This window comes from Ranitomeya imitator, chromosome 1 (assembly GCF_032444005.1).
Source record: "Ranitomeya imitator isolate aRanImi1 chromosome 1, aRanImi1.pri, whole genome shotgun sequence".
NCBI lineage: Eukaryota > Metazoa > Chordata > Amphibia > Anura > Dendrobatidae > Ranitomeya > Ranitomeya imitator.
In genome coordinates this window covers 346,395,501-346,417,516 of record NC_091282.1, presented here as the reverse complement: position 1 = coordinate 346,417,516, position 22,016 = coordinate 346,395,501, and the positions used below count along the sequence as shown (strand labels likewise).

General features: G+C 46.7%; 1 protein-coding gene across 2 annotated transcripts in view; it reads left to right on the top strand.

The window, feature by feature from the left end:
* Positions 1 to 11,064: 11,064 nt before the first annotated feature.
* NIPSNAP1 (nipsnap homolog 1) overlaps positions 11,065 to 22,016 on the top strand; it is a 67,690-nt gene continuing 56,738 nt past the window's right edge. For both annotated transcript variants that reach the window (XM_069760059.1, XM_069760057.1), the window contains exons 1-2: positions 11,065 to 11,233; positions 18,069 to 18,196. In XM_069760059.1, coding sequence (XP_069616160.1) covers positions 11,148 to 11,233; positions 18,069 to 18,196 — 214 coding nt within the window. In that variant the 5' untranslated portion in view covers positions 11,065 to 11,147. The remainder of the gene's footprint in view (positions 11,234 to 18,068; positions 18,197 to 22,016) is intronic.

Below are 22,016 nucleotides of genomic sequence, written 5' to 3'. Positions count from 1 at the left end.
AGAGAGCCGGGTTCCTAGTGGTTCTGGAGCTAGGATCTACAAATACAAATATCACCGCATCCTTGCAGTTTTGAGACCGGTCCTTGCCCAGAGAACGAAAGTATTTTTTGTGGTGTAATGGGTTGTGTTGTATTGCCTAATCTGTATTTTTCTATTCCACAGGAGTTTGCGCTTTACTATTGTAAATGTTTGGTACTAATGTTTTGTTTTTTTTCACAACACAAGGAGCAGCACTCTTGACCCTGGTTCTGGAGCGGTCCTTCGTCAAACAGCCACGGACTCGTCCCAGCCATCCAGCAGCGCTGCAGCAAGTGGGCCTGCAAAACAGACTGGAGACCAGGAAGCTGGTCCATCAGGTGTTCCCCTGTCTCAGTCCTCTGCCTCTGCCTTTTTTTGGGGGGGGCTCTTCCCGGCAGCGGCAGAGGGCTTCAGAGAGGTCACTCATGCCCGAGTTTTTTCACTTGAGCTCAGTCTTTCATGATGAACTCAAGGCGATGGGTGACCGACTGGATAGTGCCATAAACCATATGAATACACTTATCCAGGAGGTCACCAAAAGCCTTGACCAAGTGAAAGACAACCTCCAGAGGCCAGCACATCATTTTTTTCATCAAATAGAGAAGGGCATGTCGGAACACCTTACTCCTGATCTCCAGCTTAGTGTCATGCAGGCCTGCAATGCTGCTTACGTGCAGGCTATGCAGCAGAGTAGGTATTTTCAGCAGCCAGTGGTGGCATTTCCACCTGTGCCAACACGAACACGGTCACGCTTGACCTCAATGCCGAGCTCTGCTGCATACCACTGCACGGCCACCACCATTCCAAGCACTGCCGGACACCACTACAGCACCACCACCATGCCGAGTGCTGTTGGACACCCACCGCCACCACCATGACAACTGCTGCTCCTGCTTGGACCTTCTCCACTGCCACCACCATGCAGCAGCAGCAGGACCCAGGCATGGCCTTCCGCTCTACCACCATGATGCAGCAGCAGCAGCAGGACTCAGGCATGGCCTTCCGCTCTACCACCACGATGCAGCAGCAGCAGGACCTTGGCATGGCCTTCCCCACCACCATGCAGCAGCAGGACCCTGGCATGGCCTACCGCTCTACCACCACAATTATGCAGCAGCAGCCGGACCCTGGCATGGCCTTCCCCACCACAACCATGCAGCAGCAGCAGCAGGACCCTGGCATGGCCTTCCCCACCACCACAACCATGCAGCAGCAGCAGCACACGGACCCTGAAAGGTCAGCCACCATGACTAGGCCGCAAGAAATGAGCCCACTGAGGCTCCCCAGATGGCAGCGCCAATCCCAAAAAGGGAAAAAGAAACAGCGGACTATCGCTATCGCTCCCCCCTCACCTCCCAATGTGTCTGTAATGTCAGGTTTGCCTCACCCTTCCAGTATGTCTCTGCCCTCTCATGCGTCAAGCACCATCCCTGAACTCCCAGACCCCAGTACTTTAATTGCCCCTTCTCCTGCCACCCCTGCGTCGTCCACAGTTAGCCAGGCCTCACAGCTACACTCCCCCCAGTTCCGTCACTCTACCCCAAGCAGGCGCAGTTAATTTTTTTTTATGTTTAAAAATAAATGTGAATGTTTTTTGCCCCAATACTGTTTGGTTATTTGTGTATATTTCGCCACTAGCAACACACACCATGTGCCAAATAAACACACTACGCCGTACGCTTTGATTTTTTGCCACCTCATAGCTCCAGTAGTTATTAAGTGCAACACTGCAGCTTTGTGTGTTTGGTATGGAGCTATGAGTTGTCAAAAAAAAAATACTTGTATTTTCTCCTTTATCTCTTCAGTCTGCTTAATCTGAATCGCAGACTGAAGAGACAATGGCGGTAATAAAAGCAGAACTATACAGGTCATGTGTCAAAAAAATCATTAGTTATGACACCTGTCCTGGTGAGTAGAGAACTGCCTTGTTTAACCTCCATTTTCTCTTTAGTCTACGTAATCTATTTCACACAAACTGAAGAGATGATGGAGGTCATACAAGGCATATCTATACTCACCTGGACAGGTGTCAGAAATAGTGAATTCATGATGCTGGGTTTTGTGCTCATGAAGTCATTATTTCTCACACATGACTTGGTGAGTATAGATCTGCTTTGTATTATACCTCCATCGTCTCTTCAGTCTGCGTCCAATAGATACAGTAGAACAGAATCAGGATGTAATAACTCAACTACCTTACCACTAACAGCATAAGTGGTTTTTAGAGGAAATACATAGGAGACTCGGTAAAGATATCAAAACACGTAGTTTAAAAAATATTAGTAACATTTAAATCATAACTGGTACAGACCCAAACCCAACAGAACATTTTACACAATATTATCTTGCCATGCGACACGTCCAATATCAGAATCAAAATAGGCAGCAAATTGGTCCCCCATGTGGCCAACTTCAACAGTTGACCGCAGCGGATGATGTTGGTAATCTGGCAATGGGTTTGCAACTGGTTCATCCAGTTCAATGTTGGGTCGCTCCTTAGCCATTCTGTAATTGTGGAGAACCACACAGGCTTTGACCACCTCATCGACTGTCTCCATTTTTAGATTAATGGTTGTCGCAAGAATGCGCCATTTTGAGACAAGAATCCCAAAGGTACACTCCACTGTTCTTTGGGCCCTGGTCAGTCTGTAGTTATAAATCCTTTTAGTATGGTTCAAGTCCCGACTGGAATATGGCTTCAGTAGGTTTTCACACACCTGAAAAGCCTCATCCCCAGCCATAACAAATGGCATCGGTGGGCCTTGAGTGTTGGGGAGAAGTCGTGGCAGGGGAAAATTAAAATTTTTGCCATACACACGTCAGCCCATATCAGAGTTCTTGAAAGTCTGTGATTCATTGCCACGGCCAAAAGCTCCAATGTCCACGGCGATGAAGCGACAGTCCGCATCTGCTATTGCCATAAGCACAACAAAAAAATATTTTTTGTAGTTGAAATACTCCGATCCAGTTCTGGTGGGATTGATAATGCTTATGTGCTTTCCATCCACCACTCCCAAACAGTTGAGGAAATCACACACACTCCAAAATTTTTATGCAATTTCCATCCACATGTCCGCGGTGGGTAGGGGGATAAATTCATCCCGGAGAACGTTCCACAAAGCCCGGCAGGTGTCCGCAACTATTCCAGACAAGGTGGAAATTCCAAGCCGGTACTGAAAGTTGAGCGATGATAAGCTCTCTCTGGTAGCCAGGAATCTGAAATAAAAAAAAATAAAAAAATTACAAACAATTCCATTTATGGTGGTGTTTAGCTAAAGACATAAAGGAAAATACAAAGAATACATGGCAGACCAACAATAATTATGACTGGCATTTGTTTAGAATCATTACGTACCTTAATGTGACCAGGAGATGTTCCTCTGCAGGAATCGCTCTACGGAGCTGGGTGTCCTGTCTCCGGATGGCTCCTTGGACACGACCAAGCAAATCCCGAAAAGACATCCTGGTATATTCTGGGAATTTGTCCAGGTTGGCATTAAGCTTGCCATATAGCGTGTGGTAGGCTCCACGGCTCTCCCGGAATTCAATAATGTGGTGTCTCCAAAAACGCCTACGCCGTGTCCTTCTCTGTCGTTCTCTATTTCTTTGTTGCTCCCAAGCAAACGCACAGGCAAGAAACAGCTTGATACTTAAATCCAGGTTGAAATAAAAGCTCTCCATGCGAAGATCCATCATGACACAGGATACAATAGCAAAATCTGTAGATTTCAGCAGACCAAGGGTCTATATAAAGATATCCCATAATACACGCCCACTGTAGTCCCATTGGCGGTGTCCGTTTATCTAGATTTTTCTCCTGTTAAATTTTCCCCCATGTGCACAAAAAAAGCAAACGCAAAATGCAGTGTTTTTTTAACCGCATGCGTTACTTTATGCATCTAAAAAACGCTGCGTTTGCATGCGGTTTATCGTGTGTTTCAAGCTGCGGATTAAACGCTGTGGATTCTACTACAAATGTGAAACTAGCCTTTCTTATTCAAATCTATGAAAATGGGCTGTTTGTCCACTTTGATGCCAATTACGATGCCCAGAACCTATTTGGGCCAGGCTAGAGGGACCTGGTTTTGATACAGGGCATCACTATCTGTGTATTCTTAGTGTGAGATCAGTGGCCCAAAGTCATTTAACCCCTTAAAAACATCAGATACTTATTAAAATCTGTGAAAATGGGCTGTTTGTCCACTTCGATGCCAATTCTGATGCCTACAACCCATTTGGGCAAGGCTAGAGGGACCTGGGTTTGATGCGGGGCATCACTATCTGTGTATTCTTAGTGTGAGATCAATGGCCCAAAGTCATTTAACCCCTTAAAAACATCAGTTACTAATTCAAATATGTGAAAATGGGCTGTTTGCCCAGATTGATGCCAATTCTAATAAGCTGAACCCATTTAGTCCAGGCTGGAGGGACCTGTGTTTGATACGAGACATCACTATCTATGTATTCTTAGTGTGGGATCAGTGGCCTAAAGTCATTTAACCCCTTAAAAACATCGGTTACTTATTCAAATATGTGAAAATGGGCTGTTTGCCCACTTTGATGCCAATTCTGATGACCAGAACCCATTTGGGACAGGCTAGAGGGACCTGGGTTTGTTGCGGGCATCAGTATCTGTGTATTCTTGGTGTGAGATCAGTGGCCCAAAGTCATTTAACCCCTTAAAAACAGCAGTTATTTATTCAAATCTGTGAAAATGGGCTGTTTGCCCGCATTGATGTCAATTCTAATGCCCAGAACCCATTTGGTCCAGGCTGGAGGGACCTGGGTTTGATGCGAGGCATCACTATCTATGTATTCTTAGTGTGAGATCAGTGGCCCAAAGTCAGTTAACCCCTTAAAGGGAACCTGTCACCCCCAAAATCGAAGGTGAGCTAAGCCCACCAGCATCAGGGGCTTATCTACAGCATTCTGTAATGCTGTAGATAAGCCCCCAATGTATCCTGAAAGATGAGAAAAAGAGGTTAGATTATACTCACCCAGGGGCGGCCCGCTGCGGTCCGGTCCGATGGGCGTCGTGGTCCGGTCCGGGGCCTCCCATCTTCTTACAATGACGTCCTCTTCTTATATTCACACTGCGACTCCGGCGCAGGCTTACCTTGTCTGCCCTGTTGAGGGCAGAGCAAAGTACTGCAGTGCGCAGGCGCCGGGCCTCTCTGAACTTTCCTGGCCGCAGCGTGAATACAAGAAGAGGACGTCATGGGACCAGAACAGAACCGGGACCGCCCCTGGATGAGTATAATCTAACCTCTTTTTCTCCTCTTTCAGGATACATCGGGGGCTTATCTACAGCATTACAGATGCCAATTCTGATGCCCAAAACCCATTTGGGCCAGGCTATAGGGACCTGGTTTGATGCGGGGCATCACTATCTATGTATTCTTAGTGTGAGATCAGTGGCCCAAAGTAATATAACTCCTTAAAAACATCAGTTAGTTATTCAAATCTGTGAAAATTGGCTGTTTGCCCACTTTGATGCCAATTCTGATGCCCAGAACCCATTTGGGCCAGGCTGGAGAGACCTGGTTTTGATGTGGGTTTCCCTGTTCTATATGTCTGCAGTGTGATGTCAGTGGCCCAAAGTCATTTTGACACTTTGATTTATCGCCCTTCGGTGTGCACTTTGATGCCCATTTTTGTGCCCGTTTTATAATTTTTGTAGCTGTTTTTAAGTGTATTCACATCAGGGCACCTCGCTGCATTGTATGTTATCATTGTCATGATTATTTTTTGCTGATAAACCTAAAAAAAAACAGAAAAAAAAATTGCCGAATAAGAAACTGATGCATAAGAAACCAACTTCAGCTCCGAATAAGAAACTGATGAATAAGGCCCCTTTCACACATCAGGTTTTTGCTATCAGTTGCAATCTGTTGAATTTTAAAAAAAACGAATCCAGCGACTGATGCCGCCGGATCCATTTTTTTCTCATAGACTTGTATTAGTGGCGGATTGCGACGGATGGTCTGTTTCATCCGTTGTTCACCGGATCCATCGAAAATTGTCCGGCGGCTGGAGAAAATGGACAAAGTAACATTTTTTTGTGTATGTCGAAAAATCAGACAGCGACGGATCCGTGGAAGCCTATGGGCGCTGTATCTGTCAAATGACAGAATCTGGCGACGGATTCCGTTTTTTATCTGAGCACGCTCCGATTTATTTAGGATCCAATTAGCCAGATCCGCTAGTCGAGAAAACGAATCCGTCACATCAGTTTTTCACAATCACACGATTTGTCGAGTCAACAGATTGTGACTGACGGCAAAAAACTGATGTGTGAAAGGGTCTTAGGCCGGCGTCACACACAGCGTATGAAAATACGGTCCGTATATTACGGCCGTAATACGCTGAAAAGTCCCGAAAATAGTGGTCCGTAGCTCCTCCGTAGGCAGGGTGTTTCAGCGTTTTTTGCGCATGGCATCCTCCGTATGTAATCCGTATGTCATCCGTACTGCGTGTTTTTATCGCAGGCTTGCAAAACCGACATACGGCTATACAAGGGATCCATGTGTAAAAAAAAACCAAAAACATATATACTGTCTATATATATATACAGTGGGGCAAAATAGTATTTAGTCAGTCAGCATTAGTGCAAGTTCCACCACTTAAAAAGATGAGAGGCGTCTGTAATTTACATCATAGGTAGACCTCAACTATGGGAGACAAACTGAGAAAAAAAAATCCAGAAAATCACATTGTCTGTTTTTTTTAACAATTTATTTGCATATTATGGTGGAAAATAAGTATTTGGTCAGAAACAAACAATCAAGATTTCTGGCTCTCACAGACCTGTAACTTCTTCTTTAAGAGTCTCCTCTTTCCTCCACTCAATACCTGTAGTAATGGCACCTGTTTAAACTTGTTATCAGTATAAAAAGACACCTGTGCACACCCTCAAACAGTCTGACTCCAAACTCCACTATGGTGAAGACCAAAGAGCTGTCAAAGGACACCAGAAACAAAATTGTAGCTCTGCACCAGGCTGGGAAGACTGAATCTGCAATAGCCAACCAGCTTGGAGTGAAGAAATCAACAGTGGGAGCAATAATTAGAAAATGGAAGACATACAAGACCACTGATAATCTCCCTCGATCTGGGGCTCCACGCAAAATCCCACCCCGTGAGGTCAGAATGATCACAAGAACGGTGAGCAAAAATCCCAGAACCACGCGGGGGGACCTAGTGAATGAACTGCAGAGAGCTGGGACCAATCTAATAAGGCCTACCATAAGTAACACACTACGCCACCATGGACTCAGATCCTCCAGTGCCAGACGTGTCCCACTGCTTAAGCCAGTACATGTCCGGGCCCGTCTGAAGTTTGCTAGAGAGCATTTGGATGATCCAGAGGAGTTTTGGGAGAATGTCCTATGGTCTGATGAAACCAAACTGGAACTGTTTGGTAGAAACACAACTTGTCGTGTTTGGAGGAAAAAGAATACTGAGTTGCATCCATCAAACACCATACCTACTGTAAAGCATGGTGGTGGAAACATCATGCTTTGGGGCTGTTTCTCTGCAAAGGGGCCAGGACGACTGATCCAGGTACATGAAAGAATGAATGGGGCCATGTATCGTGAGATTTTGAGTGCAAACCTCCTTCCATCAGCAAGGGCATTGAAGATGAAACGTGGCTGGGTCTTTCAACATGACAATGATCCAAAGCACACCGCCAGGGCAACGAAGGAGTGGCTTCGTAAGAAGCATTTCAAGGTCCTGGAGTGGTCTAGCCAGTCTCCAGATCTCAACCCTATAGAAAACCTTTGGAGGGAGTTGAAAGTCCGTGTTGCCAAGCGAAAAGCCAAAAACATCACTGCTCTAGAGGAGATCTGCATGGAGGAATGGGCCAACATACCAACAACAGTGTGTGGCAACCTTGTGAAGACTTACAGAAAACGTTTGACGTCTGTCATTGCCAACAAAGGATATATTACAAAGTATTGAGATGAAATTTTGTTTCTGACCAAATACTTATTTTCCACCATAATATGCAAATAAAATGTTAAAAAAACAGACAATGTGATTTTCTGGATTTTATTTTCTCAGTTTGTCTCCCATAGTTGAGGTCTACCTATGATGTAAATTACAGATGCCTCTCATCTTTTTAAGCGGTGGAACTTGCACTATTGCTGACTGACTAAATACTTTTTTGCCCCACTGTATATACATATATATATATATGTCAGTAGACACATATGTATATATATTAATATTTCTAGGAAAGTTCCCACGATCTAGGAACAGCCAGCAGAGGGCGCCTCACCGCAAATGCAGGTAAATATAGGTCATTGACCTACTTTACCTACATTCTCCGGGGTTTTGCAGACATGAGCAGCTGCATTAGCGGAGCTCGTGGCTGCAAAATATTTTAACCCCTTCAGATGGATTTACATCGTTGGACGTGACAGATCCTCGGAAGGTATGTATATTGTTGGTTTATTATTTTTTTTATTATTTACAGATCGAGGGTCTTCAGTGAGTGGATTGAGAGTAGAATAAATTAATACAACAACCTTTGTGATTTTTTCATTAAATTAATTTTTAATAATGTGTGTGTGTGTTTTTTAACCCTTTCCTAGTATTGGATTAATAATGGATAGGTGTCATAATTGACGCCTCTCCATTATTAATTTGGCTTAATGTCACCTTACAATAGCAAGGTGGCATTAACCCTTCATTACCCCATATCCCACCGCTACACGGGAATGGGAAGAGAGTGGCCAAGTGCCAGAATAGGCGCATCTTCCAGATGTGCCTTTTCTGGGGTGGCTGGGGGCAGGTGTCTTTAGCCAAGGGGAAACCAATAAGCGTGGACCCTCTCCAGGCTATTAATATCTGCCCTCAGTCACTGGCTTTACTACTCTGGCGGAGAAAATTGTGCGGGAGCCCACGCCAATTTTTTCCGCCATTTAACCCTTTCATTTACTAGCTAGAACGGCCAAATTTTGCATAGACACGCTACTAACATTAGTAGTGTGGAATATGCAAAAAAAATGGGGATATGAGATGGTTTACTGTATGTAAACCAGGTCTCATATCATGTCGGGTTTAGGAAGGAGAAAGCAAAAGCCGGTAATTGAATTACCGGCTTTCTGCTATATCGCGCTGGATGAAATATTAATATATATACATATATGTGTCTCAATGACACACATATATATATATATATATATATATATATATATATATATATACCTATTCTATGTGTACACATTTATTCTACCTATTCTACTGGAAGCTGTCAGTGTGATTTTACTGTACACCGCAATGAATTACCGGCTTTTCTCGCTAACACCGCTGCGTATTCCTCGCAAGTCACACTGCTGGTCTGTGTGTAATCCGTATTTTTGGGGCTTCCAAAGACTTTCATTGACGTTTTACTTGCGCAATACGTTGACAAACGCAGCATGCTGCGATTTTCTACGGCCGTAGAAAGCCGTATAATACTGATCAGTTTAATACGGCAGATAGGAGCAGGGGCATAGAGAATAATTGTGCCGTATGTTTTGCGAGTTTTACGGATGTAGTTTCTGCGCTCTTACGTCCGTAAAACTCGCAAGTGTGACGCCGGCCTTAGGGTATGTTTCCACGTACATCAGGATTTGCTGCGGATTGGACGATGCGTACAGCGACAGTGTCCAATCCACAGCGGCCAGACGATGCAGCACAATGGATGGGATTTTATGAAATCCCCTCTCCACTATGCATGCAGGGCCCCATCCGGTGGCCTTGCGTAACCTGACATGTGGCACATCTTTATAGACACAGCATGTCTATTTATCTTGCAGAGATGCTCAGTCTCCGCAAGATAAATATCACAGTCCAATGTATAGGATGCCATGATTCCGCATGTGTTCAGTGAGCTACGGAATCACCGCGCGTACAAAAGGGGGCAGCACTTTGGGCAGAGCGAGGTATTTACTGGGTCCAAAGCGCTGGGTTTCCTGAATGGTGATGTGTTGCTATCATGCTTAGAAATACTGAGGTAAAAAAACTCACCAACTACTCAGTGTGTGCACGTGAGCTAAGGCCGGGTTCACTCTAGCGTTTCTGTGCGCAGCGTATGATCCGCATACGTCTGCATGTGTCATGCTACATATCTTTAACATTGTGTACGCATAGACATGTTTTTTGCATGTGGATGCGTACGCATGCGTCGTTTCGCGGTGTGTGGCGAACACAACATGTTGCATTTTTTGAGGTGTCAAATATTGTGCAATCATCCGCATGCGGACGATTGCATAAAAAAATGCATTCACCGCCTCCACCATGCGCATAAAATATGCAAACGCATGCCAAAATGCATTTAAACGCATGCACACGCAGCGTTTTTGTGTGTGACATGCGCAAGGTGATGCGCAGGCGTCAGCATGCGTTTGTGCATGCAGATGATACGCTGTGAACAGAAACGCTAATGTGAACCTAGCCTAAGGCTATGTGCACACGTTGCAGATTATTTGCGGTTTTTTAGCGTTTTTGCGCTATAAAACCGCAAATAATCTGCATACATTAAGCATCCTATCATTTTTAGTGAAATCCGCAACTTCTGTGCACATGATGTGCGTTTTTCCGCATGAAAAACGCATTGCGGAAAAATAATGAACCTGCTCATTAATTTTGCGTTTTTTTCGCGGTTTTCCCACTGTCTAATGCATTGGGAAGTGTCCGGAAAAAAATGCGCAAAAACCGTGTCAAAAACGCGCAAAAAACGCGCAAAAAAAACACATGCGGATTTCATGCGGAAAACTGGCAGAAATGTCTGGATTTTCACAGGAATTTTCTGCATGAATTCCTGAACATGTGCACATAGCATAATGCTACTTTGTTTTTTGTTTTGTTTGTTGTTTGCCCATAACCATGTATAGGAATTTGTACCCTACATGTTCTTACAAATCCCAGACAGCTTATGCTTAGTGCAGTGCAAATCAATGGCAACACGCTGAACTTTCCAGTCAACGTCACCCTCCAAGTACAGCCGGTAGGGGGCGCGCATACGCAGATCATCTTCAGGACCTGCGCAGTGAGGGCAGTGAAGCTCCGGGTACGCGCAGTGAGGACGCGCACGCTTAGTAATCCACCTGAGCTCCTAGCTTTCATGTGACGCTGAGAACATGCTGCTGTCACGGATATCCCGGGTCCCGGGGCTCAGCCGCCGCTATGGGCTCCGAGCAGAAAGCATGGCCGAGCTGAGGCGCTGGTAAGTAGGGTGTCGTGCAGACCTGACTATGCTGTGTGCTGCTGCGGACCGCTCTGCTGTAGCATGCATTAACCGCTTGTGTGCAGGTCAGTGTGAACGTCTCCCTATATTTGTGGGCAGTGTAGTTGGTGTTCTAGCTGCAGTAGATGTGATTGACCTGCTGGGTAATGGTCCCTGGTATCATTGTGAGCCTAGGGGGTTAATCACCAAAGTCTGTCAGTGGAGGTTGCTGGACTCCAGTTGTTTTTATGGTTGGTGACTGAGAGGGGGCAAAATCCACTGGTGTCTGTGGACCCCTCTTCCTTCTCGCCCGGGATGAGCTGTACCTTCTATATTTCGTGCCGGGCGAGTTGTCTCAGGGCGTTTATGGCGGTAATGGATTCGCTTTTATTGGTGTTATCTGGGGTCCATATAACTCAGCTTTTTATTGCATTTCTTGGAGGCAAAGGTGACAAAAAAACAATTTTGCCTTAATAATTTCACACTGAAACCAAGTACGTTCTTGATTTTTATTCACTTATTTTTTTTGTTAGATTTTAATGCTCTGAAAATTAGTGTTTTTAACTTTTATATATTTTAATTATTACCATTTTTATCTTTACTAGTTCTCTTGAGGGACTTGAACAATACACTTGAATATCGAGATTTTGGCGCATATTGTAAAATGACTGTTTTCCTACAGAAGCCCGGATAGACACGCTGGCACACACGTTGCTGACATGACCGCTCATTTGGCACCCCACTTGCTGCCTCTTAAATGCCACTTTTGCAACAGAAGTGTGTTAACCTGCTGCAATAAGAACTAGCTCCAAAGTAATTAGTGATGAGCGAACGTGCTCTGATGCTAACTGAGTGACTTTGACGTGCTGCTCGAAAACTATGTGCGAGTCCCTGCGGCCATGTGTTGCACCTGTCAAACAGCCACCGGGACTGGGACATATTATTGGGGAACGCCACAGACACTCAGCTAGTGTCCGAGCATGTTCAGATGACACCTTATCCGAGCACGTTCGCTCATCGCTATTAGCACTAGATCACAGCGGCATCTGCCCTGTGAGGAGCAGGCTCAGCTCCCGAGCCTGCTCTATACATGCAGTGCACAAAGGGCTGTTCGGGCCCCCTGGGCACAGTCAACTAGACAACAAATTCTTGCACTCTTTGTATTCATAAATGAGGACTATTTATTCAATAAAGCTATCCAATAAAATGGTAACATTTTGGTCATTTACTTTGACCTTCATCAGACGACTTGCTGGAGTAAATAGATATCAGTATAAAGCTGCGCTGTAGGCCGCGGTCCGTTACCGCCAGCATTAACCCTCTTGTTAGCAGTGACCGGAGGGGAGTATGGAGCGGAGCGCCGGGGACACTGACTGCGGGGAGCGGAGCGCCGGGGACACTGACTGCGGGGAGCGGAGCGCCGGGGACACTGACTGCGGGGAGTATAGAGCCGGGGACACTGACTGCGGGGAGTATGGAGCCGGGGACACTGACTGCGGGGAGTATGGAGCCGGGGACACTGACTGCGGGGAGTATGGAGCCGGGGACACTGACTGCGGGGAGTATGGAGCCGGGGACACTGACTGCGGGGAGTATGGAGCCGGCGCCGGCCACTGACTGCGGGGAGTATGGAGCCGGCGCCGGCCACTGACTGCGGGGAGTATGGAGCCGGCGCCGGCCACTGACTGCGGGGAGTATGGAGCCGGCGCCGGCCACTGACTGCGGGGAGTATGGAGCCGGCGCCGGCCACTGACTGCGGGGAGTATGGAGCCGGCGCCGGCCACTGACTGCGGGGAGTATGGAGCCGGCGCCGGCCACTGACTGCGGGGAGTATGGAGCCGGCGCCGGCCACTGACTGCGGGGAGTATGGAGCCGGCGCCGGCCACTGACTGCGGGGAGTATGGAGCCGGCGCCGGCCACTGACTGCGGGGAGTATGGAGCCGGCGCCGGCCACTGACTGCGGGGAGTATGGAGCCGGCGCCGGCCACTGACTGCGGGGAGTATGGAGCCGGCGCCGGCCACTGACTGCGGGGAGTATGGAGCCGGCGCCGGCCACTGACTGCGGGGAGTATGGAGCCGGCGCCGGCCACTGACTGCGGGGAGTATGGAGCCGGCGCCGGCCACTGACTGCGGGGAGTATGGAGCCGGCGCCGGCCACTGACTGCGGGGAGTATGGAGCCGGCGCCGGCCACTGACTGCGGGGAGTATGGAGCCGGCGCCGGCCACTGACTGCGGGGAGTATGGAGCCGGCGCCGGCCACTGACTGCGGGGAGTATGGAGCCGGCGCCGGCCACTGACTGCGGGGAGTATGGAGCCGGCGCCGGCCACTGACTGCGGGGAGTATGGAGCCGGCGCCGGCCACTGACTGCGGGGAGTATGGAGCCGGCGCCGGCCACTGACTGCGGGGAGTATGGAGCCGGCGCCGGCCACTGACTGCGGGGAGTATGGAGCCGGCGCCGGCCACTGACTGCGGGGAGTATGGAGCCGGCGCCGGCCACTGACTGCGGGGAGTATGGAGCCGGCGCCGGCCACTGACTGCGGGGAGTATGGAGCCGGCGCCGGCCACTGACTGCGGGGAGTATGGAGCCGGCGCCGGCCACTGACTGCGGGGAGTATGGAGCCGGCGCCGGCCACTGACTGCGGGGAGTATGGAGCCGGCGCCGGCCACTGACTGCGGGGAGTATGGAGCCGGCGCCGGCCACTGACTGCGGGGAGTATGGAGCCGGCGCCGGCCACTGACTGCGGGGAGTATGGAGCCGGCGCCGGCCACTGACTGCGGGGATTATGGAGCGGCCATTTTCTTCCGGACTGTGCCCTTTGCTGATTGGTCGTGGCTATTTTGCGGCGCCCAATCAGCGACTTGGATTTCCATGATAGACAGAGGCCACGACCAATGAATATCCGTGACAGACAGACAGACGGAAGTACCCCTTAGACAATTATGTATATAGATGGTCGCATTACCACGCTATCAGTTTGCACACAATTTCTAATCATCCGTGTGACAGATGCAGTGACTTACCTGTAGTAACTCACTTCTACTGTGTTATGTTGTGAAGTTTATTTATTTTTTTTAATGGTCTGCGATGCATGCAGCTTTGAAATGTCAGAAAAACAGGTACAGGGTTTGATAAATGGGGAGTTCAACCTGGGCACCATTCTTTTCTATGCAAATATGACCTGGAACTGGAGCCACAATGTAGTTTAATTATGACTGCATTACCATAGTCTTGGATTGGAGGTGGCTTTCCAGAAACTCTTAGGACTGAGCTCACTAGTTTTCCAGTGCAGAGACACATAAACCTGACTAAATTTGTTTACTTACTATGACTATTGAGCAAAAGGTCAATCACTCCCAAGTCCATGAAACACAAACAACCTTTACCCTCCTCGTCCCCCTTGCGTCACAGAATGCACACTTTAGGGAATACGTGACAGGGATACATGATGGAAGGTGCTTTAGATATAGAAAAAAAAATGACATAGCACTGGCTATGTTCACACGTAGCTGTTTTTTTTTTTTTTTTTTTAATGCAAATTTTCAGCTGCATTTTACAGTACCAGCATAGTCTCTGTGATTTCAAAATTGTCATGCACACACCTTTTTTTTTTTCTCAGTATTTTGTGCAATTCCTTGTTTCTTGCAAAAGGCAGCATGTCATTTCTTTCAGCGTTTTTGCAGCGTTTTTTCACCCATAGAAAGCTATTAGTAATTGCAAAAAACACAGGTATCAGGTTTTGCTGCATTTTTAGTGTGTGTTTGTGTGTGGGGGGGAGGGGGAGTACAGCAATATGTGAAACACATTTAGGCTACGTTCACATTTGCGTTGTGCGATGTTGCGTTGGAGACACAACGCAAACAAAAACGCACGCTGAAACGCAGCGTTTTGCGACGCATGCGTCCTTTTTTGCCGAATTTTGGACACCAAAAAAATGCAACTTGCTGCGTCCTCTGCGCCCTACGCTTGCGGCAAAAAAAAACGCATGCATCGCAAAACGCAGCACAACGCATGTCTATGCGCCCCCCATGTTAAATATAGGGGCGCAAGCGTCGCTGCGGCTGCGCCTGACGCAGCCCGGCAGAACGCTAATGTGAACGTAGCCTTATTTATTTTTTGCAGGAAAAGGATGCATCAGTAGGGTGGTATTTTTTGTTTAGCCTCTGATGTTGTTTTTTTTTTTTTTAAAGGGAATCTGTCACCCCATTTTAGGCCTATAAGCTGCAGCCACCGCCATCAGGGGCTTATCTACAGCATTCTATAATGCAGTAGGTAAGCCCCCGATGTATCCTGAAAGATAATAAAAACAGGTTATATTATACTCACCCAGGGGCGGTCCTGATGCGGTCCGGTCCGATAGGCGTCGCGTTCCGGTCTGGGGCCTCCCACCTTCATACGACGTCGTCCTCTTCTTTGCTTCCTGTCGCTGCTCCTGCGCAGGCGTACTTTGTGTGCCCTGGGCCTTTCTGACCTTTCCCAGCACCTTCGCACTGCAGTACTTTGCTCTGCCCTCAACAGGGCAGACAAAGTACGCCTGCGCCGGAGCTGCGACAGGAAGCAGAGGACGACGTCATATGAAGATGGGAGGCGCCGGTCCACGATGCCCATCGAACCGGACCGCAGCAGGACCGCCCCTGGGTGAGTATAATATAACCTGTTTTTCTTATTTTTCAGGTTACATCGGGGGCTTATCTACAGTATTACAGAATGCTGAAGATAAGCCCCTGATGGTGGTGGCCTTAGCTCAGGGGTCCCCAACTCCAGGCCTCGAGGGCCGCCAACAGTGCAGGTTTTCAGGATTTCCTTAGCATTGCATCAGTGGTAATGTGATCATCTGCACAGGTGATGATTCCAACCCCTGTGCAATACTAAGGAAATCCTGAAAACCTGCACTGTTGGCGGCCCTCGAGGCCTGGAGTTGGGGACCACTGCCTTAGCTTATAGGCATAAAATGGGGTGACAGATTCCCTTTAAATTTAGGTGAGAAACGCTTGCCTCATCAGGGAATTTACAGTAACACATTCCCCCATTATAGACCACCAAGAGGTTTATAAAATGTGCTGTCACCACCCAGAATCCCATTTTCAATGGCAAAATGGTGGCTGTTGGTAGAGAGCTAGGAAATAACTGAGAATTACATTTACCATAAGTCCTCCTCATCAGTTTTATAGGCAGCTCATATTCTGAACATACAGAGCAATCTTTTATGTCTCTTGGTGTACACCAGCTTACTGGGAATTTGTGGGATTTTTGGCATTTTTTTTGTGTGAGTGAGATGTAGTAAATTATAGAGACATGGAATAACCACATTTAATTTATGTTTTAAGGGGGGGGGGGAGCAGTCACTTTTTCACACAGGGCCCTGTAGGTTTGGATTTTTTTTTCCTTAATAATAAAGACCTTCATTTAAAAACTGCATTTTGTGTTGACTTGTTATCTTTGTCTAATATTAAAATTTGGTTTGTGATCTGAAACATTTGTGTGACAAGCATGCAAACAAATAGGTAATTGGGAAAGCGTCAAACACTTTTTTTTTCCCCACAAATATATATAATGCAGTTTCCTTTAGATAATGTATCGGAATACTTTTGCAAGGCACTGTAGTTAGTGGCAGCTGCTGGGTACTACAGATCAGCCCCTTCTCAAATGATTGCAGCATATCTGCATCTCTCATTAAACCGTGCTACAGCCATAGACTTCAGTTAGATAATCGGAGTAAGCTACGCTATTGTCTGGTTTAAAAGAGGGACACCACATAGCAATACGTGGAGCCGCACACTCCGGTCCGGAGTGCCGGTGCCAGAGCTTGTTTTTAACCTGCGAGACTCGGCCGTATCTCGCTGTAGTGTGACTCCGGCCTTAAAGGGAACCTGTCACCCCGAAAATCGCGGGTGAGGTAATCCCACCGGCATCAGGGGCTTATCTGCAGCATTCTGTAATGCTGTAGATAAGCCCCCGATGTTACCTGAAAAAGGAGAAAAAGACGTTAGATTATACTCACCCAGGGGCGTTCCCGCTGCTGGTCAGGTCGGATGGGCGTCTCCGGTCCGCTCCGGCGCCTCCTATCTTCTTTCCATGACGTCCTCTTCTGATCTTCAGCCACGGCTCCGGCGCAGGCGTACTTTGCTCTGCCCTCTTGAGGGCAGAGGATAGTACTGCAGTGCGCAGAGGCCCGGCGCCTGCGCACTGCAGTACTTTGTCTGCCCTCAACAGGGCAGAGCAAAGTACGCCTGCGCCGGAGCCGTGGCTGAAGATCAGAAGAGGACGTCATGGAAAGAAGATAGCAGCGGGACAGCCCCTGGGTAAGTATAATATAACGTCTTTTTCTCCTTTTTCAGGTAACATCGGGGGCTTATCTACAGCATTACAGAATGCTGCAGATAAGCCTCTGATGCCGGTGGGCTTACCTCACCCACGATTTTTGGGGTGACAGGTTCCCTTTAAGAGGAGGCTTCAAATTAATTAGAGCTGATCTGTAGTACCTGGTGCCCGCGACTCCCACTAAACAATGTGACAGATCAGTGGTGTTCCACGCCATATACTGTTTGCATCGAGCTGGTAACTGCTGATTTGGGGACTTTGATGGTTAGGCCCCCACTGACTTGGTATGGATGACCTGTCCTAAGAATGGGTCATCAATATCCTAACGTACTAGTGGAAAACATTTTTAAGACTTTAAGAAACTGATCAATGCAGAATTTTAATTGAAAAAAAAAAAAAAAATGTTCACAATTTACGCAAATGATGCTACTATTAATGTCAGCCTTTGCACTCACTGCCTTCTGTGTTTGAGTAAATACATTTTCCTAACATTCCATCCATCTTTTTCCCTCCAGTTATTCGTCGGATTCCAGAGAGAGCGGGTGGCTTCGGTCTCTATTTGTACGGAAGGTAGATCCACGTAAAGATGCACATTCAACTTTACTATCTAAAAAGGAGACCAGTGGCCTGTACAAAATTCAGTGTAAGAACCAAGTTTGCAAGTTTACAAAGATTTAACTGAGTTTCTGCTGCAGACAATCCCTTTTTATGCATCAAGTAGATGGGCTGATAGGTAAGCTAGTGTTATATCTAAGTATCAAACTACCTGACGAAAACAGCAGACACATATTGATTTCAATAAGTACTTTGCAGCAGGACCTCTTGATCATCATGTTTAAGTCTGGTTTCAGACAGAGGTATATTATAGTCAGTCTACGGACTGCAAAGCCTGAACAGTGTGTCTCCCGACCCGAAGTTACTTCCTCGCATGTGTCTATGACCCTGCAAATGTAGGTCAGGAGACCTGAGGATAGTCCAGATATTGCAGTCCATATACAGACCGTGATATAAGGTTGTCTGAACCCGGCCTATGGGGACATACTATTTTAGCCCCTTAACCCTGCTGTTCTGTTCGGTCTGGGGAGACCTATTTTGAACTTTGGTATTTTTTGGGGTGTTCAAGATGCGGTTCTGAAACTTGTGGTTGATTGACTTAAATGAGGATGGGTCGGTCGGCCACGGGTTTCAGAGCCGCATCTTGAATATTTTAAAGAATATTGAAGTTCAAAGTCGGTCATTTTTGACCAACAGAACAGCAGGGTTAAAGGGAATCTGTCAATCCAAAAATCGTATATGAGCCAAGGCCTCCGGCATCAGGGGCTTATCTTCAGCATTCTGTAATACTGTAGATAAGCCCCCGATGTAACCTGAAAGATAAGAAAAACAAGTTAGATTATACTCACCCAGGGGCGGTCCTGCTGCGGTCCGGTCCGATTGGCATTGGGGTCTGGCGCCTCCCATCTTCATATGACGTCGTCCTCTGCTTCCTGTCGCGGCTCCGGTGCAGGCGTACTTTGCCCTGTTGAGAGCAGAGCAAAGTACTGCAGTGCGCAGGCGCTGAGAAAGGTCAGAGAGGCCGAGGGCAGACAAAGTACACCTTCGCAGGAGCACCGACAGGAAGCAAAGAAGAGGACGACGTCGTATGAAGATGGGAGGCCCCGGATTATATGTAGTAGAATTGCTGACTTGCTATGAGCGCCAACCACTGGTCGGCGCTCACAGCAATCCGGCATTGACAACCATAGAAATCTCCAGGAGACCTGGGGTTGTCATGCCGACACACCGGTGACCCGCAATCACGTGACACAGGTCACCAGTGTGCGCCATTTAAATGCCGCTCTGCGTTTGACAGCGACATTTAATTAGTTACTAGCCGCGGGAGGATCGCGATTCCACACACTGCCATTGCGGGCACATCAGCTGTTTTGAACAGCTACTATATCCCGTGAAATGTGTGGGCTCACCGCCGGAGCCCACATCAAAGGGAGGGATTCCGACATCGGCGTACTATTAAGCACAATGCCGGTAAGGCTGGGTTCACACTTGCTTATGGGGGGGCTTCCTCCGTGAAGCTTCGCCCACTTCCGCACTTCTGCCGTTTAGGTCCGCCTACTTCTGTATGCGTCCTGCATACCTATCTTTAACATTGGGTACGCAAGAAATGCGGATGTGTCCTCATGCAGCGATTTCAGCTGTGCGGCGACCGCACGAAAACGCAAAACTTTGCATTTCGTGCGGCCGCCGCACTCCTCAAATCGCTGCATGTGGATGCATCTGCATACAACGTATGTCCCTGTGTACCCAATGTTAGGTGCGCAGGGAAACGCAAGACCCATACAGAAGTAGGCGGAGCTTGACGGAGGAAGAAAGGAGGAAGCACACAGCCATCTGCAGCCCTCCTCAACGCAAATGTGAACGTAGCCTAAGTGGGTTAAGAATGATTTGTCTGATTTATAAAAAGGTTTTCCAAATCGGGCAACCACTTTTAAAGTGAATCTGTCAGTAGGATAAACCCTTCTAAGCTGTCAATATGCAGGTCATAGAAAGTTGAATCAAATGATACCTTGATATCTGCAATCTGAATTATTCTGCGCTATTCAAGACTATGGCCGGGACACTGATCTGCATGAGAATCTGCCTCCAGACCTTATTTTAAATGCCAGGGGATAATACCAGTGTGATGTGTAATGACTTCTCTCTCCTCTCCTGATCTCACTGCAGAACTGTGTATTATACCTGATTCATCTGCAGGTTCCGCTCAGTGCTTCAGCTTCCATTTCACATGCAGACTGTGTTGGGCTACTTTACAGATCAGGTTTTTGTTGTCAGGCACATTGCGGCCATTTTTTTAAAAAAAACGGATCCGTTGCAAATTGTGAAAAACTGTTGCAACCGATTGTTTTTTCTTTTGCTGGATCTGTTTTTTTTTGTTTTTTATTACCCGGGGATAGAGTTTGGATTTCCTGTTCCGGGGAAGAGAGAGAGAATGATTTGAATGGAAAAATGCATGAAAAAGCGGAAACGGTCACCGGATTCATCATTTCACCTTTCATCCGTCTTTAGCCGGAGCCGACGCTGTGCGTTTTTTTTTGCTGGACAGAAAAAACATTCCTATGTACGTTTTCTCCGGCCGCCAGAAAACAAATTTTCGACGGATCCAGCAAAAAACGGATGAAACGTGAGGCAATCCGGCGCTAATAAAAGTCTATGAGAAAAAACGGATCCAGCGGCAACTTTTGCCTGATCCTTTTTTTTTTTTTTTTTTTTTTTTGTTTTCAAAATTCGCCGGATTGTGCCTGACTGCAACATCCTCATGTGTAAAAGTAGCCTTACAGTACAATACATCAGAGCTGTGAGAGCTGCAGCAAATTTGTTAGTTACATGTCTCACGCTGGTAACTCCTTTTATTTAAAATGGTCTCCGGAGGCAGATTATCATACACCCATGGTCGTGAACAGCTCATTAACATATAAGAAAAACATGGATTACTCAGAAATAAAACAACTGGTCAGAAATATCAAGAAATTATTTTATTCAGCTCCCTGTGACCTACATGCCCATATAGATTACTTAGAGTGGTTGCTGATTTACTACTCCATATGTAGGTTTCTGTTAAAACAGTACTCTTCAATGGAGGACAATATAGGAATGAAGTGTGTTGTGTTATGTGGGGAAACATTTCTCCTTGTGGAAATTGCCACACTGGCATGAGGAGACTTGTAGTCCATGTGCGTGATATTGTTGGTAATTCTTTGCAGCGGCCACAATGGTGAAGTGATTGCTGTATCTGACAAGTTTTTTGAGATAAATACTAAATGTCCACAAGGAGTAGTTTGCTCAAAAGGCCACTCTAATGGCTTATAACAAAAAAATATCCATAGGGTACAATGGCCCCTGGAAAATGAGTGATGTAGGCAAGAAATACATAAAAATATATTTTTATTGAAATAATATTAAAAGGTGACCAAAAACAATAAACAGGGTTAAAACAACCTCCATAGGGAAGGACAACTACAGACACAGCATGGAACAGTGTAATAATGTGTAAGGCCTGGCAGTGAACAATCACTAATCTATATATCTGTAAGAATATATATTTTATACTGGGTACCCATTCATTGCAAGTAATATATATATATAATCTATGTATAGAGAGCCTGCTGATATAAATACACAAACGTATATAATAAATAATTTAAATAAAAATGCAATATAATCAGCAGGTATTCTCACAGATCTATATAGTCTCCATATATAAACAGGCTATAATATGGTGAACCAGACCGACATAGCAAGCACATACAAAGCAATGCAATATGGTATAATAGAAGCCAATAGTACAATAGGTGCCAATACTTCCGGTCTGTTCCCAGTATATATAATTAGTTAGTCATAAATAGCAGGTGCCAAAACTAATATAGACGTCACACGCCCCCAGAAGAAGCAAGCAGCGAAACGGCGCC